This window comes from Trachypithecus francoisi, unplaced genomic scaffold (assembly GCF_009764315.1).
Source record: "Trachypithecus francoisi isolate TF-2019V2 unplaced genomic scaffold, Tfra_2.0 Lachesis_group2, whole genome shotgun sequence".
Classification (NCBI taxonomy): domain Eukaryota; kingdom Metazoa; phylum Chordata; class Mammalia; order Primates; family Cercopithecidae; genus Trachypithecus; species Trachypithecus francoisi.
Window position 1 is genome coordinate 142,478,579 of NW_022681465.1, and position 27,603 is coordinate 142,506,181.

The 27,603-nt window shown below is 47.7% G+C and overlaps 1 protein-coding gene across 3 annotated transcripts in view; it reads left to right on the top strand.

The window, feature by feature from the left end:
- The first annotated feature begins 1,506 nt into the window (after positions 1-1,506).
- GALNT10 (polypeptide N-acetylgalactosaminyltransferase 10) overlaps positions 1,507-27,603 on the top strand; it is a 233,254-nt gene continuing 207,157 nt past the window's right edge. For all 3 annotated transcript variants that reach the window (XM_033180692.1, XM_033180691.1, XM_033180688.1), the window contains exon 1: positions 1,507-1,811. In XM_033180692.1, the coding sequence (XP_033036583.1) occupies positions 1,653-1,811 (159 nt within the window). In that variant the 5' untranslated portion in view covers positions 1,507-1,652. The remainder of the gene's footprint in view (positions 1,812-27,603) is intronic.

The following is a 27,603-nucleotide window of genomic DNA, read 5'->3' on the forward strand; positions in this document are numbered from 1 at the left end:
ACCACAAGAAGGAAAACACAAAGCCTGCAACAGGCTGAGCGAAGCTCAGGGCAGGGCAGGGCAGGGCAGGACACAGAACGTTTGATCAGCCCTAGCAGGTCACAGGCGAGGAGCGTGGTGGACTCTAGAGCCGAGGTGATGGAAGCTTTGAAGGTTTTGCGGCAAAAATCAAGAACTGAGCTGTGATGTTAGAAAACTGAATCCCCATCGCTCAGCCTGGAGCTGGAAGAACTGGGAGGCAAGAGTTGTCAGAACGCTGGTCAAGGACTGGGGGCAGCTAGGCACGAGGGTCAGCGGCTGAGCTAGAGAAGCAGAGAATCAAAAGGACGAATGTGGGGGTGGCAGAGAGGAATGCAGCCAAGGGGGTGCTCCGCTCCTCCGCATCAGGGAGGAGGCAGCTAAGTGATCAGTGTCAAGTGTCCCCGAGGAGGAGCCGCTGGCTGGCATCACCGTCGGAGTCCAGCTCCGCGGCCCTCCGCATCGCCCAGAAGCCCGACTCCTCTGTCAAAGCCCTCGCCACAGTTACATACACATTGCCTGGTCTAGTGAAATTACGTGTTTCATGTTTCAGCTCCCAGATGTCAGGGCTCAGGTCTGTTTTCATTTCATCCCAGAGCCTGGCACAGTGTTTGGCACATAGTAGGCGCTCGCCAACGGTTCGCTGAGAGCTTTCCGGGAAGAGCTCAGTACGCTGAGGGTCCAAAAGCACGCGTGAGAATGCAGGGCATTCTAACTCTAAGTGGGTTGGACTTGCGTGAGGAAAGGTGCTGCAGAGAGGCTACTGTCACCTACCCGCCGGTTTGCAGGATTTACAGACGGGCGGCGGTGGGGCACAGCTCCCCACAGTTTGCAGAGGGCGTTTACAACTAACGCCAGGGGCCTCCTAGAGGAAGAAAACCAGGGCTCGCCCGCGGAACAGTGAACGTGGAGCACGGCTGTGGCCCCGTTTCATGGCCGGGAACACCGAGTCCCCGGCGTCAAAATAGGTCCGCAGGTCCTGGGGGCCGAGCCTAGGTGGGCTGGAAGTGACAGCCCCGGGGGCTGCAGGCGCTGAACGCTCGGCGGGGCCCCAGCACTATTTGCATATCCCCAGAGAGGCAGCAAACGTTCGGCTGCAGTCCCGGGCGGAGGTTGCCGGGCAGGGTACCCGGGCGCGCGAACATGCACCCCACCCAGCGGTGCCCAGCCCGCACCAGTTAGCGCCCAACTCGCCAACTCCGGGACTTTTGCAAAGCTCCCGAGGGCGGGGGAGCCACCGAGGAGCGGGACGCACCATCGCAGCTCGAGAAGGGGGAAGCGCTCTGGCCCGGCACCCTGCCGCGCCCAGGCGGGCCGAGACGCTCCGCGAGAGGGCCTAGGCTGGTGGCGCAGAGACTCGACTACCGACGCGGGGGCTGGCGGCGCGGGGCGGGCGACTTGGCGGGGCCCGGGGGCGGCGGCGGCGGCGACGACCCCCCTGTGGCGGCGGCGCGGTGGCGGCGCCTGGCTCCCCGGCCGGCGAGCGGCGGAAGTGCCGCGGAGTTGGAGCGGGGCCGGCGCCGCGGCCGCTTCTGCTCGCTGAGCTGCTGCCGCCGCCGGGCGGACTGGCGGACGCTCGGAGCTGGGGGCGGCGCGGCGGAGCCGGCGGGGCGCGGCGGGGCTGACCGGCCCCGATGAGGCGGAAGGAGAAGCGGCTCCTGCAGGCGGTGGCGCTGGTGCTGGCGGCCCTGGTCCTCCTGCCCAACGTGGGGCTTTGGGCGCTGTACCGCGAGCGGCAGCCCGACGGCACCCCTGGGGGATCGGGGGCGGTGGTGGCGCCGGCGGCGGGACAGGTGAGTCCCCCCGTTGCTACAGGCCGGGAACACCCCCTTTCCGAATTCACTTTTAGCCTGTGGTTCCTTCCTCCACCTTCTGCTGTCTGCCGCCTCAGTCAGCTCCGAGACTGTAAAGCTCTTCCCATTTTCCGGATGGGAAAATTGAGTTCTGTCGGGACTCCTCCAGGGTCCCAAGCCAGTCAGAGACTGAGTACGAACTAGAACCCAGGACGCTATTTCTCACCACATGTTATCGCCTTCCTTTCTGTCTGGTGCTCCTTGAGGTCTTCCAGCGGATCTCTTTTGAAGGATCCTATCTGCATCCCTGTATCCCAGAATGACTCCTGCCTTGTGCCAATAGGAATGCAGATTCTGGTTCTTCTATTTGGTGTCCAGGTCCTCTCTGCTCCCCTCCTCCCACCCCCAACAACCCCTACCTGCTGATCCCAGTGTTCTTTTTTTTTTTTTTTTTTTTTTTTTTACTCAGGTCAGCCCTTTTCCTGATTTCTCGTCTGCCCAACGAGACATCCAGGCCTTCCTACTCTCCCCATTTATTCAACAGCGCCCGCCCCCCCACCCCCCCAGCAACTCTAGCCTTTTCCTTTCTCAGATCCTGTGGATTCCTTGCAGAATGTAAAGATCACTCTCTCCTTGAAGCTTCAAGCCCCTGGGGGTGGAGAAGGGGGTAAGGTTCTCGTCCTTGAGGTACCTGCTGCCTTTGACCTTATGGGAGTCCAGAGGTGGGACTCTGGTGGGGGGACCCCCAAAATGTCCCAGAGGCTATTGGTGCCCAGCGTCCTGAGGATGGAACACCAGAAGCCTTCCCTGTCTCTTCTGAACTTGTCTAGTCTGGTTAGTTGTAGTGTTTACTGCAGCCAAAACTGGGATCGGAATGGTTTCTGCCTCCTTCGAACTTACCCGTGTATGTTTGTGTGTATATGTGCGTGCATGCATTTAAACTAGCAGCTCCCTGATAGCAGAAGCTCTGTCACATCACTCCCACCCTCCCAGGAGGTGCTAGTGAGTGTATTGCTTAGACTGTTTCATATAGTGGAACATTTCAGGCTTTCTTATGGGATTTCTCTGGTCCCATGAGAAGTGGATAATTTGTGTATCAGGGTCAGACTTGACTGATTGTTGGCTGGCCTTGACGAAAGAGGCTGGCTTTTCTGAGATTGATGGTTTTCCTTATTCTTCCCAGTATTAGGCTGCTGTCTAGGCAGTCTGGCATCTGGAGCGCAGAGGGCTCTGCTACAGAGCTGACCAATTTGAGCTCCGCCTGTCACTCTGTTAATTGTTGCAAAGCATCCCAGAGGGTCTCATTGATCTTTCTGGTAGAGCTTACTGTTTAGAAACTAAGGTTTCCGTCTCTTTCCTAAACCCCTGGTTCAAACCCTGACAGTTAGCTTAGACCTCTCTCCCTGATATTCTGTATCTGTGTGGGTTTTCCTTTCATGAAATCTCTTTCCTCTGTTCCTATTCAGTACCAGCATCAGAGTCAGGAGTTCCAGGGTTCTGACCTCAGCTCTACCACTAGCTTACTGTGTGTGTCCTTGATCACCTTTCATCTCCTTCTCTGAGCCTTACTTTCTTGATCTGTAAACCATGATTATTGGTCCAGCTCTAACATTCTGTGATACTGTCAGTTAATCAGTGAGGAATACAATGGTCACTTCTTTTTTTCTGTCTTAAGTCCAGAGTTCCTTGTAGCATCCCTAGCTGTGGAGGCTCCATACTGGACACAGCCCCAGGTCAAGGGGGAGTGTCCTACCCTAATGCAAAACTCTCCTTTAGAATAGCTGTAGCCCATTCTAAAATAGCGCTTGACATTCTGCCTCTGCTTGGAGAAAGCCTTCGTATTTCATTTGCTATAGATGCCAAAGACGTCCTGATTTTCATTTCTATAGACCCAGATGTGTAGAGAAGGTCAAGGTTAACTGCCAGTTTGGCCTGAGCTTTCAAAGTAAATTACTCACTTGTGCAAGAGGGTATTGATGGAGTAAGGCAGCCTTTTGGGCAGGGAGAGCAGGGAGCAACAGCTGGGTGCTGCTCAGAGCCCCTAACTGAAATGGATAGACAGGCTCATCTGGGAAGATCTAGTTTTTGTTTATTTCTTTTTCTCTGGAATAGCATGAAGAGGAGGAGGAAGAAGTGGTGAAGGGGGTTTGGGGGGTTGGGGGGAATACCAACTGATTATTTTTGCTTTAAAGAAAATCTCTTTGCTTCCTGGAAGCAGCAGAATGGAGCTGTTTCCCCAATGATAAGCACTTGTAGGTGCTACAGGATTCAGCATTCATCTGCTGCCTTTCAAGAACACCCTGCCAAATTTCCACACAGCCCCTTTTTGTTTCACTCTCTCACAGATGCAGAGCACTGGGCTTGGCCCCCAGTCCCTTGTCTGAATGTCAGCTGGCCTTGAGGAAAGAGGCTGACTTCTCGGAGTGATGGTGTTCCATCCCTCACCCCAGTGTACTGGAACATACACGTAACACGCCAGGCTGCTATCTGGGAAATCTGGCATCTTGAGCATACAGAGCTTTTTCGACAGGGCTGACCAGTTCTGAGCTCTGCCTGTCATTCTTGTAATTGTTGAGAATCATCTTTGAGCATCTTGTTGATCTTTCTGGTAGAAATAACTGCAGAGGCTCTGGAAGGAAGTCTAACAGGACTTTATCCAAATAAAAAATGTGTTCCATATGGGTTTGAAAGAAGATTCTTTGAGAGTAACATATCCACTACTTGAGTAGTCCTCTAACTCCTTGATTTCTCCACTGGATTAAAGAATACGGAGTTTCAAATTAAGGGTGTTTATCATCTGCTAGAATGAAAGTCTACATAACTGTCATGCCAACTCATCCTGGGTGTACCTCTGCAGCTGGGTGGGATAGCTGATTTATAAAGGACACATAATGCTTCCAGGATTTCAGCAGTCATCTGGTCAGACAGTTGGCTTCTTGGGAAGCTGCAAAACCAAGCAAGAAAAGCTGGTCTTGAAGCCATCTTCCTTTTAATGTGTGGGTCCCTCTCATTCCAACCCCCAATCTGTTTAACATCTTGGTTTAATTCAACAGTCTGTTTCATATTCCAGGTTTGGGACAGGTTATTAAAAGCTCTAGTTAGGAAACTGAGTGCAGTCTCTCCTCATTTCTGAGCTATAATCTCTTGTTGAAAAATGGCTTCACTGGATAATAGAATGTGTGGAATAGAAACTGGTGGAATAATGGAATACTGGTGACTTTAATTTTCAAGTATCAGGATTTATTTCTCATTGTGTTAGAGCTGAACTTTATTCTTAGAGCATCCAGAAATCAATGTTTTTTTCTCTTTTTTCAGTCTTCCTGGTGGCAGAAACCTTGCCCATCAGAAAGTATCATAGAAATGTAGCCTTGGAATGATTTCCTTAATTTTCCACAGAAGGGCTAGTATCCTTTAGCTTGCTAATCACTCCTCTGTCTGCATGCCCAGGTGAAATCTGATGCCACTAGGGAAGGGTTGTTGATTTGCCAGAACAAATCCAGCTCCCTACATTCTTTCTCTCATTCTTGGCTTGCTGTCTACCAAGGATTCCAGCTGAGGAAGGCCTGGGAACAGAGACCTGGTTTTTAGTCCTTTCTCCTGCCCTAAACTCACTGCGTGTACTCAGGAGAGAGGTTTAACCTCTCTGAGCCTTGGATTCCTCATCTGCTAAGTGAGGCTTAGATTCAGAAGGGAAAAGGCAAATGCATATTGTAATGATGCTTCCCCTCCCATGGCCAAGGCAGACATTGCTAATCAATCTTTTTGTTACTAACACCAGACTTGGGCTCAGATTGTTTCTCAGCAGGGCTACTCAAGTAGAGTTAATGACATATGGAAACTCATTAGTAATGTAGGGAATAGATACTCTGTTAGGGCTTTTCCAACTCTTACATCCTGAGGTTCTGAGAGTATGCTTGGAAGCACATCTGAATAGTGATAGTATATTTAAACAGGCCTCTGTATCTAACTTGTAATGAGGCCACAACTTAAGAGTATGTTCCTATTTGAATGTCTTTTCTCAGGCTGTAGTCTAAGGATGTTCAGCCTTTGATCTGTTGGTTCCAGTGACACGGTAACAGATAATGGAATCAGGAATGAAAAGCAAAAGCCCATTTAAAAGATAACCATCTAGCTTGCTAATTGTACCTTGTCCACAGTCAGCTCTTACACAGAGATGGCATCAGGTTCTTCTCACTGAATCAAAAGCACCTTGAGGCAAACCTGGCAGCTACCAGTAAGCCCTATAGCAGCGAAATGCTCCTGACGGTGTTTGCAGCGGTTCCTGTGTTTTACATATATCTAACCCTCTGCATCCCATATATGTGTCAGAGCTGGTAAGGGAAGGCCTTGAATAAGAGTCTTGTTTCCCCAGAGAACCTCTGTCCTTATGCGCAGTGGAGTGGGGAAAGGAGGTAGCCCATATACACCTGAATTCCCGTGGCAAGAAGTGTATTGTGGCCTCCCTGCTGGAAATGTCTTAAGGTAGGAACACATCCTCCTCTAGCACAAAGCACAAGATTTGGCACTTGGAAGACAGGATGTGTTTGCTGAATGACTGAAATGTATCAGAGCAGGCAGGGGGCTTCAGAAGTCATCTAGTTCAATCTCCTCAGTTTGTAGGTATGAAAACTGAGGCCAAGAAAAGGGGAAACAAATTAAACAAGTTCCCATAGGGAGGAATGCAGATCAGAATCCGTTCTCCAAGTTCTTGTTCTATTTCACCATGAGAAATTTTTTCCCTCTATATACTGATATTTGATCCTTCTCTACCATTATTTCTTTCAGGAGCCAAGATTATCACCCCAAATTTTGGAGGCCACTGCTTAGTGAGACCGATTATCTACTAGAACTTACCTATCTATTTTTTTGTAGATCTATTTTTGTTCATTTTCTTTCCAACATTTTATAGTGTTTTGTTGTTGTTGTTGTTGTTGTTTTTTGAGATGGAGGTTGCTCTTGTTGCCCAGGCTGGAGTGCAATGGCGCGATCTCGGCCCACCACAACCTCCACCTCCCAGGTTCAAGCAATTCTCCTGCCTTAGCCTTCCCAAGTAGCTGGGATTATAGGCATGCACCACCAAGCCTGGCTAATTTTGTATTTTTAGTAGAGATGGGGTTTTTCCGTGTGGGTCAGGCTGGTCTTGAACTCCCGACCTCAGGCGATCCGCCCACTTCGGCCTCCCAAAGTGTTGGGATTACAGGTGTGAGCCACCACACCTGGCCTCATTTTATAGTTTCAAAAGCAACTAAATGGATTAAAATTTAAGGGGGCAAAGGGACAGGGGTAGAGGAATTAAAGGCTGTGTAGCACATGGCACCATTACTGCTATCCCTTACAGACAGAATCTGAGCCTAAGAACCACCTCAGATTCTCTATCAGTTGCAAGTAACAAAACAAATTAAGCCATGTGGGCTGAAATGAGTAAGGGAATATATTGGCTCCTGTGACTGTAGTTGGCTTCAGGTATGGTGTGATCTAGAGGTTTGTGGCATTGTCAGGGCTAGGTCTCCTTTCCTCTGGTTTCTGTTGGTTCTGACTTCCTCTGTGTGTTGACTTTGTTCCATTCTGAGGCTCCATGGCAGCAAAAAATGGTAGTAGCTCTTTCAGACCTCAGATCCACACCTAGATCGTAGAGGAGAGGGTCTCTGTCCTCTGGTAGCTTCTACAGAAGAGAGAGAAAACATATTTTCTATTTATTTATTTATTTATTTGCTTATTTATTTATTTATTTAGAGATGGAGTCTTGCTCTGTCGCCCAGGCTGGAGTGCAGTGGCACGATCTTGGCTCACTGCAAGCTCCACCTCCCGGGTCCACACCATTCTTCTGCCTCAGCCTCCTGAGCAGCCGGGACCACAGGCAGCTGCCACCACACCCGGCCAATTTTTTGTATTTTTAGTAGAGACGGGGTTTCACCGTGTTAGCCAGGATGATCTCGATCTCCTGACCTCGTGATCCACCTGCCGCGGCCTCCCAAAGTGATGGGATTACAGGCGTGAGCCACCACGCCTGGCAGAGAAAACATCTTTTCTATAAGCTCTAGCAAGATCTCCTTAGGTCTTACTGGTCCACTTTGGATCTAATGTGCTGTCTGAACCATTCGCAGATTTCAGAAGGAGAAGCTGTATTGATTGACTTTACCTACCCTGGAGCTAGGAGTGGAGTCAGATTACCCAGATCTAAGAAGAGCAGTTCCCCAGAGAAGACTCTGGGTGCTGCTTTTGGGAGGAAGAGAAAGATATCTAGAGAAGAAGCCCACAGATATCCACTCCAGAGTCCTGCTGACACAGTGTTCCAGGCAGCAGTCACTCCTTGGGGATGAGATTTGGTCCTGGAGGGAAAACCCCTTTGCCACCCTGGACCCATTTTTGGGCACCGAACCTGCAGTCTGGAGGTCTGTGCTCTCGTTCCAGCTCTGCCACCCTTTGGCTGAGATGATTAGCTGTGTGGGCCTTGATTTGTTGCTGAGGAAGGCTTGGGTGCAAATGGTTGCTAACACACAGTGGAGGGTGGACATAAAGAGCAGTTGAAAGCTGTCTTTATTGAATCTTACTTACCAGTTCTGCCGCTGCCTTCCTTTCCCCTCACAGACGTCCCAAGAACTGTCTCCCCTGCCCCCGTACACACTAAAAGTCAATTCGTTGAAAATTTTTCTCAAGCTGAAAAAGAACTTCTGTCTCTGCAGCTTCCACGTTTTTTTCTGCCTGGCCCTCTTAGCTGGAGGAGGTGGAGTGTTCATACTTTGGAAGCTAGAGGAAGCTAAACAATTCTGCTTGCTGTGGTGGGTGGGTGTGTATTTATGCGTGTGTAGCTTTCTCTCCATGTGTCTCTCTTCTCTCTCTCTTATCTTTGAATGGTTCCTGTTTGCTGCCCTCTGCTGAGTGTAGATAGGAGAGAAAGAAAAAAGCAGACCTATTTTTTCCTTCCCTTTGGCTTTAAGAGAATGTTAAGCTTCAGATGCTAAATTGTCTTCAGTTTTCTCAGGTGATGAAAGCCACAGCATAAAACGATACTGATCCGAAGAATGATGATGATATGGTTGGTTGATAATGAGGTTGATAATGTTAATAGTAGTCATAGCAGTTACCATTTATTTAGCGCTTACTCTGCTAGGTCCTTTACTTGTACATCTGTTAAATATTGTTGTAACCAGGTAGGAAAGGAGGGAACCGAAGCTCGAAAAGAGGCAGGTGTTTGCCCGAGGATGCACAGCCTATAGTGGTGGAGTTGGCATTTGAACTCTGACCTAGTGCTGAGTCCTTAACCACCCTACTTCCTCCATATCTGAGCAGGACAAAGGACCTGTCTTCCACCCCTGCCCCTTGAGCCCTTCCTGCAAGCCCGGACATCTGAGCTGGCGAGAGAGACCATTGCCCTAAGACAGCCTCTTCAGTAGCCGAAGTGGAGCGCCTAAGGTCATGTGGTGGTGGTGTGCGCTGGAAGAGAAACCTCTACCTCAGCTTCCTCCTGTCTCCGTTCTTCCTGGTTTGAGGCATGTGGGGTGCATATCGTGCTCTAGCTTTGGAGCTATACTGCCTAATTCAAAACCTGAGGCTTGGGCAAGCTTGGCCTCTGTGCCTGGAATTCTTGGTCTGTAAAACGCTAGTAATGTTAACGGTAGCAGAGTTCTCCTGAGGGTTCAGTGAGTCACTGTGGGCAAAACCCCAAACACAGTGCTTGGTGCAGAACAAGTGCTCGGTAAACTTGGTGATGCTGCTGCCTTTGTGACGTGCCTGGCCTATGGCAGGGACTCAATTCTCTGTGGCTTCCCTTTGGCGGAGGTAGGGAGAGCTGCATAACATTGTCATTGTCTAGAAGGTGAGCAATTTGAAGATAAGTGGTTGGCCTAACAGCACAGGGTTCAGAAGACGTGGAAGAAGCCAGGTGGGTGCAGTCTCTGATTATTGGGGGTGAGAAGGAAATTGTGCATGCAGAGGCTGCTCTTGGTACCCCTCTCCCTGAAACTTTGGAATGTGAAGCAGTTGTTGGGAATGCCTTCTCAACTCCCACCCTGGGAGACAACCCAGACCTTCTGTATCCTTCTAGATTCAGCTCATAGCCTGCTGCCTCCAGGAAGTGTTCTTTGGTCACTCCAGCCCCCAAAGGTCACTCAGGGGTCTTAGTCCCTTGATTTTCTCATCTGCCTACTTAGATCAGAGGCCCTTCCAGGAAGACTTCTAACATCCTTCTTCCCTGCAGCCTTGCCCCTAGACCTGACAACCCCTGCCAGGGCCGCCTGGGTTAGCATTCTTTCCAACCAGGGCCTGGAGCCATATATATAAATCTGTCATGCAATGCTGTAATTGTTTTTAATCTGTCCAGACTGTCTGCTTCCTAAAGGCAGGAACTAAACTCTCTCGGTCACTCTTGTTTGTCTAAAATATTTGCTGAATGGCTGAGGGGGTGAGTGAGTGAGTGAGTGAATAATATGGTTGGTACTCAGTAACTGCTGGCTGAGTGCTGGAAGCTTAGCCTTAGGAATGGTTCTTCTTGAACTTCAGGATGCTTCACAATCCCTAGGGAGCCTGTTAAGGATGGTGACACCAGGATCCGTGCCCAAGGAGCATGAAGGGGCTGGTTTGGGCTTGGCCAAGGATCACATATTTAACAAATCCTACTGAGGGTCCAATAGCGAACTCCTCTCCACCCACCTAACAGGAGACAGACCTCTCTTTCCCCAGGGACCCTCTCCACTCTCCCCAGGAATGCTTCAGAACCAGCCCTTGAACTTCTGTTCCTGGGGAGTGTGTTTATCTGCAGCTTCCCAAGTTGTCAATCAGCACTCACAGGGGAGCTCTGTGGTGCTTTTAGCAGTGGCACTGTATCTGATGCAGGCAGATCAGGCTCCAGTTCAGGACAGGCGTGGGAGATGCACTTTGGAATCCCTGTCCTGTGGGCTGTGAGGATTGGCTGGAACCATAGATCTTTGTTTTCCTTTGATGCCTACAGTCTGCTTCTCTTCCAGGATGGGTGCTCTGCCTTCCTGCCATGGGCAAGGATGAGGTGCCTCTAAGTGGGTGACAGGCTGAACTAGGGGGTCTTTTAGGAAAGGTTAGTATTGTGGAGACCCTGTAAACCTCTCTCTTGTACTGCAGAGACCAGTGGAGAGAGTGTGGAGTTGGGAACCAATGTGACCTGATCCCCAGGTCCAGCTCTGCCACTTGCCAGCTCTGTGCCTGACCTCTGGGGCTTCCAGCTCCTTCTCCTAAAATGAGCAAAGTCATCACTACTTCCTAGTGTCGTGGTGATGATTAGATTAAATTACATTAAAGTTGTGAGGATCGAGGTGCAGAGAGGTCAGGTAACATATCCAGGGCCACACAGCTAGGAAGTGATGGAAACAGGATTCCAGCCCAGCTGGGATGCTTCCTTCCGCTGTCTGCGCCAGCCACTGACTGGATGGTCTTGGGCGAGTGTGTGGGTCTGCCCCCGCTCACAGGGTCTTGAGGAGGCCTCAGTGGGAGGTTATCACTGAGAGCCCCGTGAGCCTGGTTCTTGGATTTGTTGTTGTTGGCTCCAGAAAGCTCTTTTAGCTGAATACCCAGGCAGCCGTGCCAGGGCAGGGATTATAGCAAGTCCCACGTGCCGCCTGGATGCTGCACTCGGGCAGCCTCCCAAGAGCCCAGTTCGCCGGGGTTGTGTGTGTGTGTGTGGGTCTCCCCTGTGAGTTACAAATGTCAGCCTCCTCTGAGAGGAGGGCTGCTGAGCAGAGGGGCCGACGGGGGCTTCTGGAGAGAAGGGGGTTTCTTCGAGGGAACAGGTTGGAAACATCTGGCCGGGGTGTGTGTGTGAAAATTACTTCCTGCTGCTAAAGCACTTTGTATGTTCCCAACTGAAAACTGTTATTTTTTGCATGTTTCCTCCTGAGTATTGATCAGAGTCAGCTGCTGAGAGTTAAAATGTATATGTGTGTGTGTGCCTATTTGTGAAATAACCAGTTTCTAAATTTGGTACCTAACTTCAGTGAAAAGTTACTAATTCTGTTCTTGGAGAGCCAGGGTCTGTCCTTTGGATTTGTGGTTATTTTATTAATAATAAACCTTAATGGCTGTTTCATTCAGAGAGCTTCTTTTATTAATTTCTTTGACCTTTATATATTTTTAATCACCTTACCTGTATACTTTAATGGAGGTTGCAAACTGGTGGCCTCTGGGCCAGATGCAGTCCAGAGTTATGTTTTGTGTGCCTTGAACAGTGCTGGCCCATAGATAGTTTGGTTTCTTTATTTTTTAGTGTTCATATGTTACCAGTACCTAAACATGAGAATATTTCCTATTTTAAAACAATTCTATACTAATTTCTGTTTTTTTTTGTTTTTTTTTTTTTGAGATGGAGTCTCGCTCTGTCGCCCAGGCTGGAGTGCAGTGGCCGGATCTCAGCTCACTGCAAGCTCTGCCTCCCGGGTTCACACCATTCTCCTGCCTCAGCCTCCCGAGTAGCTGGGACTACAGGCGCCTGCCACCTTGCCCGGCGCAAGTTTTCTGTATTTTTTAGTAGAGACGGGGTTTCACGAGGTTAGCCAGGATGATCTCGATCTCCTGACCTCGTGATCCGCCCGTCTCGGCCTCCCAAAGTGCTGGGATTACAGGCTTGAGCCACCGCGCCCGGCCTTGTTTTTGTTTTTTAAATCTGAAAGTCCGGCTGCTGAGTTCAGGTTCAAGTTTTGTAAGAATTTTCTGGATGTGGGAGCAGCTGTCTCCTCTAGACAGATCCTAGCTCTCCAGTTGGCCACCGCCCCTGCTGCACTTAGTGGTCTCAAACCTGGGCACTTCACCCTTTCATCCAATTGGCCCGGCTGCAGGAGACATTCGACTTTGGGAGCCCTCCTTTATGATATGCAAATTCCCATAGCCTTTTCCCAGTTCCGTCTCATGGTGGAGGCAGAGCGGGGCTTACAGTCCCCACCTCACAGATGCAAAAACTAAGGTTCAAAGATCGTAAGTGACACGACTAGTCACAAAGCCAATAAGCTGAGGCTAATCCTTCTGTCTCTAAGACTAATGTACTTTTCAGAGAAAAAAAAGTAATTACTTGGAAGTATAAGTATATAAACCTTAGGCTCTGACAGACTCACTTATGTTTATATTTAGGTGATTCCTGCTCCGTCTCAGCTCAAGAAATCATTTGCCTTGCTTCTCTCTGTTTCTAGGTATCTGAATTTCAGGTCTACCCTATCTAATAAAGTTTTTTTTTTTTTTTAATTTTTTTATTTTTTAAAGCCATGTCAGGGGATGCTCTAGATTTATTAGAAATGATGTAGGTAGAGGCCGGGCATGGTGACTCACACCTGTAATCCCAGCACTTTGGGAGGCCAAGGTGGGCGGATCACGAGGTCAGGAGTTTGAGACCAGCCTGGCTAACATAGTGAAACCCCATCTCTACTCTCTAAAAATACAAAAATTAGCTGGGTGTAGTGGCACATGCCTGTAATCCCAGTTACTCAGGAGTCTGAGGCAGGATAATCATTTGAAACTGGGAGGCGGAGGTTGCAGTGAGCTGAGATCGCACCACTATACTCCAGCCTGGGTGACAGAGCAAGACTCCATCTCAAAGAAAAACAAACAAAAAAAGAAATGACGTAGGTACAGAATCCACCTTGTTTTTTGCCTTGTTTGATCCATTAAATGAGAGTGAAGACAGCTTTCCCAGCAGAAATGGTACATACTCCACTCCCTGGCCTGAGGGGACCTCACAGGCACCCAGGAGGTTTCTGGGAAAGAGAGAACCTGGATGAGAGCAGCTTAGGTCCCCCAGAGGCAGCTGAACATAGCCACTCGTGTCTCTGAGAGTACGGTTCATTGTCAGGGCAGGAGTGGGGGCCCCTCTGCCCGCCATTTCAAGAACCTTTCCTTGGAAGCTCCAGGTGGCTCCTGGTGCGGCCGTGGGGCATGGAGTGTGGGGCACAGCTCGGTGTGGTGACCAGGAGTTAGCTTTGTCCTTGAGCACTGGCTCCACAGCAGAAATGATGATGACCATGAGTTTATTGAGCTCTTACTGCATGCCATGCACTGTGCCCATCTCAGTTCATCAGCACTGTAATCACAGGGGGGTGAGTGACCTTACTGTTGTCATTTTACAGATGGGAAAACTGAGGCTCAGGAAACTTAAATCACTTCCCAGGCCTGTACAAGAAACAAGTGGTGGGACTCCAATTCAGATTTCTGACTCTCCAACTTGTACTCTTAGCTACCATGTTTTGTTTACTTCTCTGGGCAAGTCTTTTAACGTCTTTTGGCCTCCATTTCCTCACCTGTACGTGGGAATGATAGCTTCTTGGCACATGAGCAGAGTCAGTTTTGCCACCCATAACTCTTCCTGCCACCCCTGCCTCGGGGCGGTTGTCAGACACTGGTGTGGTGTGAGCTGTCTTTCTCGCCAGGATGGGGCCTCTCTGCTTGTGGGTTGGGGTCTCCCAGCAGAGTCAGCCTGGGGTATGCCTCCCTGCTTCTCCCTTTCACAGCCTGGATCCCCCTTGCCTGCTACTCCACACTCTCCCCTGGCAGCGAGAGAGGCAGCTGAGGGCTCCTGCCATCCAAGCCCTGCCAGGGAACAATGGGGTACGTTAAGAAGGCTGCCAGGTGCCAAACCAGAGGTATTAAAGGGACGTTTGATTAGTTTTAACTCTAATTGTCAGGCTTTTGCTTTCTTTTGTTCTCTGTAGCAATTAAGTGGCGGGTTGGAGAGGACGGTGAAGCCCTGGTGTGGGTTTCCTCCCTCTGTGACTTGTATAGGCTCTCTTTGACTCTGGTATGAATATGACTCTTTCACCTGTCTCCTATTCTCAGCGCTCTCCCCTCTCTGTCTGTGTGTGTTTCTCTGTCTCTCCTTCGACCCGCCCCCCTGGCCCCCGCAAGCCCCATAGTCTCCATGCTGTGTCTCTCTCTCTTAGCAAATATGATGAGAAATGACACTAAAGAAGCCATAAGCCTACCACGGTGGAATCCACAATTTCAATGAATTGTATCTTTTATCATATCCAGTCTCCCGCTATCTTATCCCTGCCAAACGGTTACCATCTTTGACTTGAACACCCCCAGTGATGGGGAACTCACCCCCTTTAGCTCAGCAGAGTCCTAGGTAGTCTACCGTGGCTCAGGGGTGACCTAAGAATTTCTTAAGTACCCTCTACCCATCCCTTCAGGCACCTTTCAAATCTTTTTCTTCCCAGAAAGCCTTCCCGGATCTTTCCAGTTAGAATTAATCTGTCTCTTGGAAATGCCTACAAAACTTAATTTGTACAACTGTGGTGACATGAATGTTATAGTGCTATGTGTTGTCATTTCCCTAGGTGGAGGAATGTACTGTTGAAGGAGTCTTCCCAGCAGGACATCCCCTTGGATGAGGCTCCAGCTGGGAAGAAGAGATCCCAGAGCTCTCTCTTGTGAGCCTGGGCTTCCTCCTGTTTCAAAAAGTTCCATTCCCAAACTTGGCCACTGTGTTTTATGTGATCTTTTAATCCAGAGAATATTCTAGGTTTTTACAGGCCACGTAGTCTCTGCCACAACTACTCAATCTGTCTTTGTAGCATGAGAATGGCCATAGACACTACATAAACCAATGCGAGTGCTGTGTTCCAATAAAACTTTATTTGCAAAAGCAGTCAGCAAGCTGGATTGCCAGGCCAAGGTTTGCTGACCCCTTTCTAGTCTTTTCATGGTCAAAGAGCCCTGGGTTTTGAGGCAGGAGCCTGACTCCTCGGGTAGGAGCCACCTTGAGTTGCTTTATGACCCTAGTTGGATCCCTGACTCAGCAGTGCCTCTGTCCTCTCCTACATAAGCTGTGTTAATTGGGAGGATGAGTTCTAAGGATCCCTCCAGTTTTTGACACTCAGTGAGGACCTGAATTCTCTGCTGGATCTGACTGCATCTCTGAAACGGATTCCAAATCCACCTGTTTTCTTCCCGCTTCCCACCAGACCGTCACATCTCACCTGGATTCCTGACACAGCCTCCTGGCTCCTCTCCCACCTCCACCCTAAAATCATAGTTGATTCTTTATGCACAGCCCAAGTGTTCTTTTGCAAGGGTAAATCAGAGATTTCCGCCTCTTTCCTAAAACTCTTCAGTGGCTTCCACTGCTGCACTGAAACACAGCCCAGACCCCTGTCTCGTCTGGCCCTGCTTACCCTCCGGGCTCACCGTGTCCCCTCCTCTCAGTCACCACACTACAGCCGCATTACCCTTCTTACACATCCAGCGTGGTCCTTCTTCAGGACCTTTGCATGTGGTCCTGCCTGGAATACTCTTCCCCAAGATTATAGCAGGACTGGTTCCTCCTCATCTTTTAGGTCTTGGCTCCAAAGTCACCTCCTCAGAGAGGCCTTCTGTGAACATCCCATCCGAAGTACCTCTTTCCTACCTACTCTGCAACTTGATCAACTGTGAAATGTCCACATAGCAACTTAGCAGTATCTGGAGTCACCTTGTTTATGTATTTACTTACCTATTTCTCTGCTCCAGTAGATACTAGCACTTAGTAGATACTAAGATACTACCCTCAGCCGTGAGGGTAGGGGCCTCGTGTGTCTTGTTTACTGCTGTACCTTATAGTGCTAGCGTGTTACAGGTGCTCAATGAATATTTGTTGAATTAATGAATGAATGCATGCATACCTGTGTTCCCAGATACCCTACAGATAGGACTCTGACTGCTCCATGTTTCTTCTCGCCATTCCTCCGTGTGTCATTTGGACACCATTCTGTTCTTGGTGTTGTGAGAAATTGCACACTTTCACCCTAAAGGGCTGTGTTCTCATAGTGGGGGAAGAAACAGACTTCCTTCTCCCCTGTTGAGATCAGAAGGCCTCGAAAGTGTTAGCTCCCTGGGGCAACAGTCAAAGGACACTGTTTCTCTGAGATCTTTTCATCAGAAGCAGCTCCTGTCCTCAGTCCACGTGGCTTCGTTGGTGGTATCTCTGGATGAGGATCCGTTTGGTTCTGTCCTTCCAGTCTTTAGAATATGAAGTAAGTAGCTTGTCTGGGATTATATTTTCTCCCTGGTTCTTAGAAGGAAAATATGAGGGTGGACCCCTGCTTACTTCTTTTGTGAGGAGCTTTCCTGCCATCTAGAGGGAGCGTCTTAAGGAAGAGGGCTGCTGGTCGTGCCCCAGGCTTTCCCAAGGACTGCAGCTCCCAGTAAGTGGGTAAATGGGCTCGTGGGTTGAATCATGTCTCTCAAAAAGCTATGGCAAAGTCCTTACTCGCTGTACCTCAGAATATGACCTAATTTGGAAATAGGTTTGTTGCAAATGTAACCAATCAAAATGATGTCATGCTGGAATGGGGTAGGCCCTTAATCCTCTGTGACTGACTGACATCCTTATAAGAAGAGGAGAAGAGACACAGAGACAGGGAGAGGAAAGAGGGCTGTGAAAAGCTGGAGGCAGAGACTGGAGCGATGCTGCCCTAAGCCAAGGTACACCTGGGGCTACTAGAAGCTGGAAGAAGAGGAAGGAAGCATGTCCCCTAGAGGCTTTGGAGATAGGATAGCCCTGCCAATACCTTGATTTTGAATTTCAAGCCTCCAGAACTGTGACACAATAAATTTCTGTTGTTTGAAGCCACTCACTTTATGGTACTTTGTTATGGTAGCCCTAGGGAACTAATACATGGACCATTTTCCATTTTCTCATCAGATTGTGTTGTATGTGTGTATGAGTGTGTCTGTATATTATATTTGAAGGCAGATAGATAAAACACCTTCGCAAAGGCCGCGATAATTGTCTTAATCTCTTCTAGCTACTTACATTTCTTTTTAATTCATGGAAAAGATCCTCTCTTTCTATGGAGGATTAGCATATTACACTGCATGTATATATTCTTTAACTAAAGCCACTCTGCTTATTAAGAGATCAACCTCTTTAAAAAAACCTGAGCCATTAGCGTTGAATCACAGTGAATAAACACATGATACATACTGCCTTTCACTTAACTGTATTATCTTTTTGTTCTGAGCTCAACAATTTATTTTTGTTCTGGGTCCCCGCTAAATTGATTTGGGGGATTACTATGTGATAGGTACGAGAAACAGCCGCTGCCTTGAGAGAGCTCCTAGTCTAAAAAGGGACTCAGACAAGTTCACAGGGATGCAGCGTGTCAGGCAGAGCATGATGAGTGTTGCAAGAGGAGATCAGCCGGTGCTGCGGGAAGCCGAGGGGAAGAGAGCAGCACCCTGGTTGAGGTCAGGAAGGACTTCTGAAAGGTGCTGATTTTTAAGATGGTCCTGAAGAAGGTTAAAGCTTTAGCAAAGTGTACATGGTAGGATTGGGGTTTCTCAGGTGGCAGGAGGTGGGGAGCCTGTTTCAAGAACAGCGAGTAAGGCAGAGTCACTGAAACTTCACATGTCGGTTAGAAAGTAGCTGGAAAAGTGGGTGAGGACCAGGTCACAGGGTCCCTGATTGCTAGCCCAGGGAGGCTGGCCTGCAGGAGGCAAGGAAGCCATGGATAGTTTTTGAGCAGAGGATGACTTGATCAGGGGTAGGCCTCAGAAAAGTAACTCTGGCAATGCAGGAGCCACAGGAGGCAGGGAGACCAGTTTGGAGGCTATTGGGGTGGAGAGAGAATGAATCCATTCATTCATCCACTGTGCCTTTCTGTGGCCCAGATGCTGTGCTAGGTTCTGAGGCCACCAAGATGTGTAACGTGCAGTCTTTGAGCTTAAGGAATGCATTACTACTGTTGCAGACTGTTTTTGCCAGGCACAATGTTAAGCACTTTGCATACATTATCATCTTTGATCCTCACAGCAACCCAATAACATACTCACTCTAATTATCCCCATTTTATGGATGAAGGCACTGAGTATCAGGGAGATGAACTGTTTCACCCAAGGTCACACAACTGGTCACTGGTGGGGCTGTGACTGGCCTACAGAGTCCTGGGCCTTAACCACTTCTCTGGACTCCACACACTAAACAGATCAAGTCAGAGTACAATGAGATCTTTCTTAGTAGCAGTAGGTACATAGGAAAGCCAGTGAACCCGGATGGGCAGGATGGGTAAGCAGAAAAGGCTCCCTGAAGGAGAGAATCCTGCCCTAAGTCTTTTAAGGGGAGTGGGATGGTTTAGCCAGGCAGAGAAATGGCTGGGCATGGGGTGGGTAGTGAAGGGATTCCAGGTAGAGGAGATAGCACAGTCAGAAGTCCAGAGTTGGGAAAACAGCATAGGGTGTGCAGGGTCTCCTAAGCTCATTATTCTTGGCCCCAGGAGTGGGGCTGGGAGAGGCTAAAACACAGGTAGGGCCAGGTCATGAGCTACATTCCATCCTCCAGTTCCCAGGAGCATGAAGGGTGTTGGGCAGAGAAGTTGAGTAATGACCAGATTTGCTTTCGTATGGGTCCTGGCGTTCAATAGTTGAAAGAGATCAGGAGGCCATGTTGTCAACCACTGTCAGATGTTTGCAACCAGACCAGATAAGGCAGAGGCGCTCCCAGGACAGCTCTCGAGGGGCCAGGGCACTCCAGGCACAGGACCTGACCTGGAAGGCTCAGCCTGCTGTGTAGCTGGCATTTAGGTCTGCAGTTCTTCTTCATTCAATATGTCATTTATGCAGCAGTTTTTGACTGAATACTGCACATGCCCCAGGCTGGTTCTCTGCTAAGCACTTGACATTCTAAGAGGAAAGGACATGGTCTCAGCCCTTGAGGACCAGCTGGCCCATTAGACAGATAATTCCAGGGCAGTGGGATGCATACCACAGGTGGAGTGAGCACAGGCCTGAGAGCACAGTGAAGGATTCACGTTAGCCTTCATGCTGGCTTTCCAGCCGCCACCTCTACCTGCCCCTCCCACTCACCTCAGGCTTATAAAGCCACGGATTTGCCTAGGATTGAATCCCAGCTCTGCTCTTTACTAGCTGTGTGACTTCGAGAAATTTCCTTAATCTTTTAGTCTCTCTCTCATTTCTTACATTTTAAAATGGGCCTGATAATAGTACCTACTTCACAGGTCAGTTATCAGGATTAAAGGAATTCACATACACAAAACACTTGGAGTAGTGCCTGGCATTTAAAAAGTGGTACCTAGATACCGTTAGGATTACAGATCTGGAATCTCTTAGCCCAAACCCTGTGTATTAGGCACATTTTAGCATTCAGATTATTAGTCAAGGTTCAGTCAGGACAGAGAAATCACAAAGTAATTTGAACACAGAAAGTTTAATAAAAAGAATTATTTACTGTAACAGAAGATTGGAGTAATGAAGAATTGGCTAGTAAGAAGTGAAAAGCGCTCTAAAGAATATAGGAATAGCAGATAGAGGAACAGCTCTTACCCCCATTGTTGAGATAACAGCACCCAAGGAAGAGGCCCTCGTAGGCTGAGATCCTGACTTTGTTGGAGAGGCCACAGCTATGCTTACTGAGTGGTAGAGAAGTTACTGCAGTGCCACCCCAGCAAAGTTCATGGGAAGAAACACATGGTGAGGTATCTCATGGAAGACATTCTGCTACAAAACCACTCAAGGCAATGGGTGCTGGGAGAAGCTATAGGTTGCCGGATGCTGGTGGTTGCTGCACAATGCAGGAGCGAGGCAGTGGAGAAGCTACACATACCGCAGGAGCTAGACATGGAGAGGTCACGCACGCTGCAGGAGGCAAGTCCCAGAGACACCACCCATGCTGCCTGCCTGCTGAACACACCAGAACCAGGGTGAAAAAAGCCTTTCCTTCTGTAGTGTCTCTCCAGCATCTTCTGCTAACCACTGTTAACATCATGTTAGCTGGCAAGGAAAACACATTTAAGGGCCCAGAACCATTTTTGCACAGCAGGCAGTGAAGGTGGGTTTGGAGCTGAGAGGCAATAAAATGATGACTGACTGTCTCAGTGAGTTTGGGCTGCTACAACAGAATACCATGGACTGTGTGACTTCAACAGGAAACATTTATTGCTCACAGTTCTGGAGGCTGGAAGTCCAAGATCAGGGTACCACCATGGTCAGGTTCTTGCCGACGGCCCTCTTCCTGGTTTATAGACAGCGACTTTCCTGCTGTGTCCTCACGTGGCAGAGAGCAGAAAGAGAGCAAGCACTCATGTCTCTACTCACAAGGGCACTAATCCAATTCACGATGGCTCCACCTTCATGACCTAAGTACCTTCCAAAGGCCCCATCTCGTAATACCATCACCTTGGGGGTTAGGACTTCATCACAGGAATCTGGGGGGCATGCAACAGTCAGTCTCTAACACTGGCAGAAGAGTCTTTCTGATTTAGGAATGTTAGTAAAGTGCATATATTATTATGTAATAACTCTAGTGGGGTTTACAGTGCTCCCCATAATCAAACACATTTTTTTTTCTGTAGCAAAAATGTGTTCACAGTAAGAGGATAAATAAAGACTATAAATAGCCTCATGTCTATTCAAGTCAGGCTTTGTCACTAAATGAGTTTTTTTTTAAAGTTATTTAAAAAGCCTGTTTGGACTTTGGAATTGAGGCTAAGGGATGGTTGACCTGCATCATTTTCATTTCCTTTCTCCATGCAGCAGTCAGAGTGATCTTTTGGAAATGTAAATTATGCCACTGGGAAAGCCTAAGTGACTTCCTGTTCCAGGATAAAGACTAAACTCCACCCCTGGCCCCCTCCCCACTCTGCCCTCACCCACCTCTGCCCTCCAAAAACACGCTGACGTCCAACAAGCCATGTGTCCTGCAATAGAGCCTTGGCACATGTTACTCTCATTACATGGAGCACTCTTCTAGTTACCTACCATGCACACAAGCGCATGCACGCACACACACATGCACCTGCATGCACACACACATGCATACACACACACACACACACACAGAGTTTGCTTGGCTAATCCTGCCTCACCCTTCTAATGGCAGCTCAGTATCCCTACTCCAAGATAACTTGCTGACCCCTTTCTACCCCAGTCCTCAGCCCACTCAGGTATTAAAGCATGTATCTTAGTTTGTGATTATACAGACTTATAATAAGTGTGATTATTTGATTAACATGTCTCTCTATTAAACTGTAAGTGTTATAGGACAGTGACTGTATCTGTTTCCCTCACACACACTATTTTATTCCCAGTGCTCTACGCAGTGCCTGGCATGTGACGTATTTGATGAGTGATAAAAGGAATAAACCATCTTGGATTAGATCCTGAACCAGAAAAAAATCAATTAGACATAAAGGACATTATTGGAACAACTGGCAAAATTTGAATATGAACTGTAGATTAGATAATAGTATTGTATCAGTGTGAAGTTTCTTGATTTTGTTGTCTGTGTTCTTAGAAAATACACGCTGAAGAATTTAGGAATAAAGGGTTATCATGTCTTCAGCTTTCTCACAAATGGCTTAGAAAAAAATTGTAGATATAGGTAGATGGGGGAGAGGGAGAGAGAATGATAAAACAGATGTGGAGAATGGTAACAGCCAATGTGGATAAAGGATATGTAGGATCCTCTGTACCAGTCTTGCATCTTTCCTATTAGTTTGAAATTATTTTACAATAAAAAGTTTTTAAAAACTCAATGCATAAAAATGAATAATTGAGGAAAGGGATGCCAGGAGGAGGAGGACCCCTCAGGTACAAAGGCAAGAGGACAGGAAAGGGCTTGGTCCCTTTGGGGAACTTGCAGGCTGTGTGGTTGGAGGGTGGCCCTGGGGCTCGGGAGGGAACAGCAGGGGATGGAGCTGGAGCCCCCACTGTGGCCTCTCTGGAGGGAGTGCAGTATTGAACTGTTCAGTCAACCTTCATCTGCACTTTCCCCTCTCTTTTTCTCTTGGTGATTTTTGAGCAAAAGTCTGATTGCGTGAAGCCAGTGTGTCTCAGGTCTTCCATCTGATTTCTCTTTTGTCTTAACAATAGGGAAAATCTCATTCATGTATGCAGGTTACTCCTTCTACTCTGAAACTGTGACTTTCCTGTTGTCTCTTGCTGTTAAACTCACCATGCATTTCCCGTTTTGGTCATGTAGTGCTGCATAACAAAATGTGGTAGCGTAACAAAACAACCATTTGTTATCTTAAAGTTTCTGTGGGTCAGCAGTGTGGGCTTAGCTGGATGGTGGTGGTACAGGGTCTCTCATGAGGTTGCTCTCAAGACGTTGGCCAGCCCTGCTGGCATCTGAAGTCTCAACCGGAGCTGGTTAATCTACTTCCAAGATGGCTCACTCCCTTGGCTGCCAGAAGGAGACCGCAGTTCCTCAACGACAAGACCTCTTCATGAGGAAGCTTGAGTGTCCTTGAAGCATGGCAGCTTACTTTCCCCAGAGCACACCATCCAAGAGATAGGGAGAGAGCAAGCAGGAAGCCACAGTCCTTCTAGGAACTAGTCTCCAAAGTTATATATCATCGTGGACTTTTTATTCTATTAGAAGTGAGTTATGAAGTTCAGCCTATGTGCAAAAAAAGAATTCAACTCCACTTCTTGGAGGGAGGAATGTGGAAGAAATCGTGGACATTTGAAATCACCATAGTTCCTGAAAGCCTTTTGCTTCTGGAGGGCCAGTGTCTGCCCTCCAGAAGTTTACGTCATCTGTTTAGGGAAGTAAGACATGCTCCGAAATTGCTCATAAGAACCAAGATGTCCCATGAGAGATGGCTTGACAGGGTTCTGAGGAAGCAGAAATCAGAATAGATGGTAGCAAAGGAGAGCTCTTGGAAGGAGCTGACACTGCCTTCATGGATGAGCAACTTTCCCCTTGGTTCTTAACCCTGATTATTGATGTTGTCATATAATGGTAATGAATAATAATGATAGCATTTGAACATTTCTACCATGACAGGCATTGTACCAGGCAGGGCGTGCCTTGTAGCACATCTGTGTGTTTAAATAACATCCTTGGAATTGTGCAGTGGGACTATACTGATGCTAAATATTAATACTTCACTTATGTTACTTCATTTCATGCTTTGAACTACCTTGTGGAGTTGCTGTAATCCCCATTTCACATTTTCATCTGATATCTCTGTCTCAACAACAGAGATTAATTCACAGATTACAAACATAAGGCTTGAAAAAATTAAATAACTTAAGCATGATGGCACAGCTTGTAAGTGGCAGAGTGGTTAAGATCACAGGCTCCAGGCTGGGCGCGGTGGCTCATGCCTGCAGTCCCAGCACTTTGGGAGGCCGAGGCGGGCGGATCACCAGGTCAGAAGATTGAGATCATCCTGGCTAACATGGTGAAACCCCGTCTCTACTAAAAATACAAAAAATTAGCCGGTCGTGCTGGTGGGCGCCTGTAGTCCCAGCTATTCAGGAGACTGAGGCAGGAGGATGGCGTGAACCCGGGAGGCGGAGCTTGCAGTGAGCGGAGATCGCACCACTGCTCTCCAACCTGGGCGACAGAGTGAGACTCTGTCTCAAAAAAAAAAAAAGATCACAGGCTCCAGAGTCAGACCTGTGAGTTTAAATTTCAACGCTTCTACTTTAGAGCTTTGAGCAGGTGACTTTAACCTCTTTGTGCCTCAGTTTCCTAATCTGTAATATGCATATAAAACTATTTAATGTTCTTAGCGCAGTGCCTGACATGTGATGAGCATTAGGTGCTATTGCTATTATTATCAGCTCACAGTCAAACACAGCTATGCTCTCCGTGAGTTCTTTGCATTGGTTTGTTATACAGAGTTGAGAGAAGCAAGTGGTAACTACAGCTACCACTCTTCATTTGTAGGGATTAAGAATTTGAAAGGAGGCCGGGCGCGGTGGCTCAAGCCTGTAATCCCAGCACTTTGGGAGGCCGAGACGGGCGGATCACAAGGTCAGGAGATCGAGACCATCCTGGCTAACATGGTGAAACCCCGTCTCTACTAAAAATACAAAAAAAAAAAAACTAGCCGGGCGAGGTGGCGGGCGTCTGTAGTCCCAGCTACTCGGGAGGCTGAGGCGGGAGAATGGCGTAAACCCGGGAGGCGGAGCTTGCAGTGAGTTGAGATCTGGCCACTGCACTCCAGTCCGGGCTACAGAGCGAGACTCCGCCTCAAAAAAAAAAAAAAAAAAAAAAAAAAAAAAAAAAAAGAATTTGAAAGGAAAAACAACTTCTCCAGGCTGAACATTCCGCAAGTCTTAAATGGCAGATTCTGATCATTCCCAGTTTCTCTCTGTTTTATGTCCATGAGGATATCAATGCTTTGAGGGATACCTGGCCATTCCCCTCTCCGTATAGCACACATAGTGGCTAAGCTGGGTTTCAGGAAGCTGAACTCGAGTTGACATCTTTCTTTGGAAGTGCTTTCCCTCTTGAGGGGCAAGGGACACTGACTTGGATATAACTCAGGATATCACAGGGTATCAGTCAGTCAGGATACAAGTCTATGCTGTGGTTTGTTGTTGTTGTTTTTTTTTTCCTTACTGTGTGGCCCAGGCCGAAGTGCAATGATCATAGCTCACTGCACCCTCAAACTCTTGGGCTCAAGTGATCTTCCTGCTTCAACATCCCCAGTTGCTGGGACTATAGGCAGGTGCCACCATGCTGGCTAGTTTTTGTACATTTTGTAGCGACAGGGGATCTTGCTATGTTGCCTAAGGCTGGTCTCAAGACTCCTGGCCTCAAGTGATCCTCCTGTCCTGGCCTCCCAAAGTGTTAGGATTGCAGGCATGAACCATGTGCGCAGCCTGTATTGTGTATGCTAGAGCCAATTAGTAAATCTTTCTGGGCCCCAGGGGGCTCTTTTGGACATAGCAACTTCTCACCTCCAGAGTTCTCCATCAGAAAGAGGATTGAGTTCTCCATCAGAGAGAGGATATGTTATAGAAACTGTTCAACTCTAGTGCAAGGTTTCAGGACTCTTCGTTTCCTTCCAGCCATTTGAGAAATGTGGCTTCTTCAAGCAATTGGAATACTGTAAGGCTTTTTGATAGGAATCACTCCTCCCTAACCACTTCCACCCACACCTTCTTTGCTAAAACGTTTTTCAGAAAAATCGGTTTTGATCTGAATTCTGAGGACCAAAACAGCCTCCAAAAATCAAGCACAAAAAAAATCAGCCTCCAAAATAAAAAAAACAGGTGGTTCTCCTATTGAAAATTCAAACCTGATAACCAACCAGAGGGACTTATCTTTTAGAATTAATCTCTTTTCCATCTTTAATGAATTGGCATTTGTCTGCTGTGCCGATTAATTGTGGAATTCAGCCTCATGTTTCATTGTGATCTCAGAAGCAGCGAGCACTCATCACTGGTGGGAATGATAGAGCCTATTTTGGAAAAAAGGAAAAAAAAACCCAAACCTCCTCCCTTTCATTTCCTCACTTTAGACTAAAATACTTCCTTTTTTAAACTTAAAAAAGGGACTAATTTTTTTCTTTTCAAAATTGGTTCAGATACGCATGAACCTTTTTTTTTTTTTTTTAATTATTGCACAACTCAATATATTCATTACACACCGAGGTTATGAGTCAGTCTTCCCTGAATCATCTTGTGGTACAAAGTGACGGGAGGGGATTCAGTCAGCTACCTGTACAGGAGGCTCATTCTGTTTCTCTCCTCCATTTTCTCTCATTATGAAACTGTACTTTTCAGAAGACGAAAAGGGGAGAAGATGAGGGAAGAGGAGGAGGAGAAATGTCAGAGGGAAACCTGGAGCTGTCAGCAATTACTGCTCTCCAGCTGCCTAACCTCAGAGCAATAACTTAAACTCAGAGCCCCTGCCCCACTTCTGAAATGGGGATAATAACAGTAGCCGCTGTGTTGCAGGGCTGTGGCAATGATTACCTGAGAAAATACCCATGGGAAACATGCTTTGTAAATTCCGTTATACTATTGTTGGTACTGAGATATGATTGCATATATGTATAACTTGTGTGATTTTTAAAACTTAATTTTAAAAGGGTTGCCTTTATTTTTAGAAACAGAGTTTGAGTTGGAAGGGAACCTTAGGAATCATTCAGTACGACGATGTCACCCTGGAGAGGAGTCCTCTCTACAGTTGCCTTCAAAGGTGTTATCTAGGCCAGGCATGGTGACTCATGCCTGTAATCCCAGCACTTTGGGAGGCCAAGGCAGGCGGATCACGAAGTCAGGAGATCGAGACCATCCTGGCTAACAGAGTGAAACTCCCTCTCTACTAAAAAATACAAAAAAATTAGCTGGGCGTGGTGGCCGGTGCCTGTAGTCCCAGCTACTCGGGAGGCTGAGGCAGCAGAATGGCGTGAACCCAGGAGGCGGAGCTTGCAGTGAGCTGAGATCGCGCCACTGCACTCCAGCCAGGGCAACAGAGCAAGATTCCGTCTCAAAAAAAAAAAAAAACCACAAAAACAAAAGGTGTTGTCTAAGTATTGGTTTGAATAGCTCCAGGGATGTGGAGGTCACCACCTCTGTCTTTTCTCCTTTTTCCTAATTATCCCAGCCTTTTAGTTCTTCTAGATCTAAGATATAACAGTGATTTTCCTTATCCCAACGATAGACAGCAAAAGAATACTGTCATGGTTAAAAATGAATAAACGTGCCACAGCATGCATTGTGAAGATCTACCATCTGTATGCATCGCTGCTACAGGTATGTTAGCCAGTCTCCAAAGTGCTTGAATTACTTGTTCAAGGGGATCTGGTGTTCTCTGTAGCAGAAGCTACTGAGTTATTAGGGCTAAGGCTTCAGCCCTGGGGCAGAAGGAGGACTTGGCAGTGCCCTCTTAGCTCTGAGCATCTGCATACCTTTCTGTTTTTTTAGCTGGTGGTTTATCTAGCTTTAGGTATATAAAGATTTATCTGAAAAGGTAGTGTTTGTGTGGCAGTTAATTGTTACCTTCTCTTCTTCCCTCCTCTCTTTACCCTCTGAAGTGGAGGGGAAACCTGTTTGTTTCATGCCAGCTTCTGCCACTGATGTTTTCACTGCTTTCTGTTCA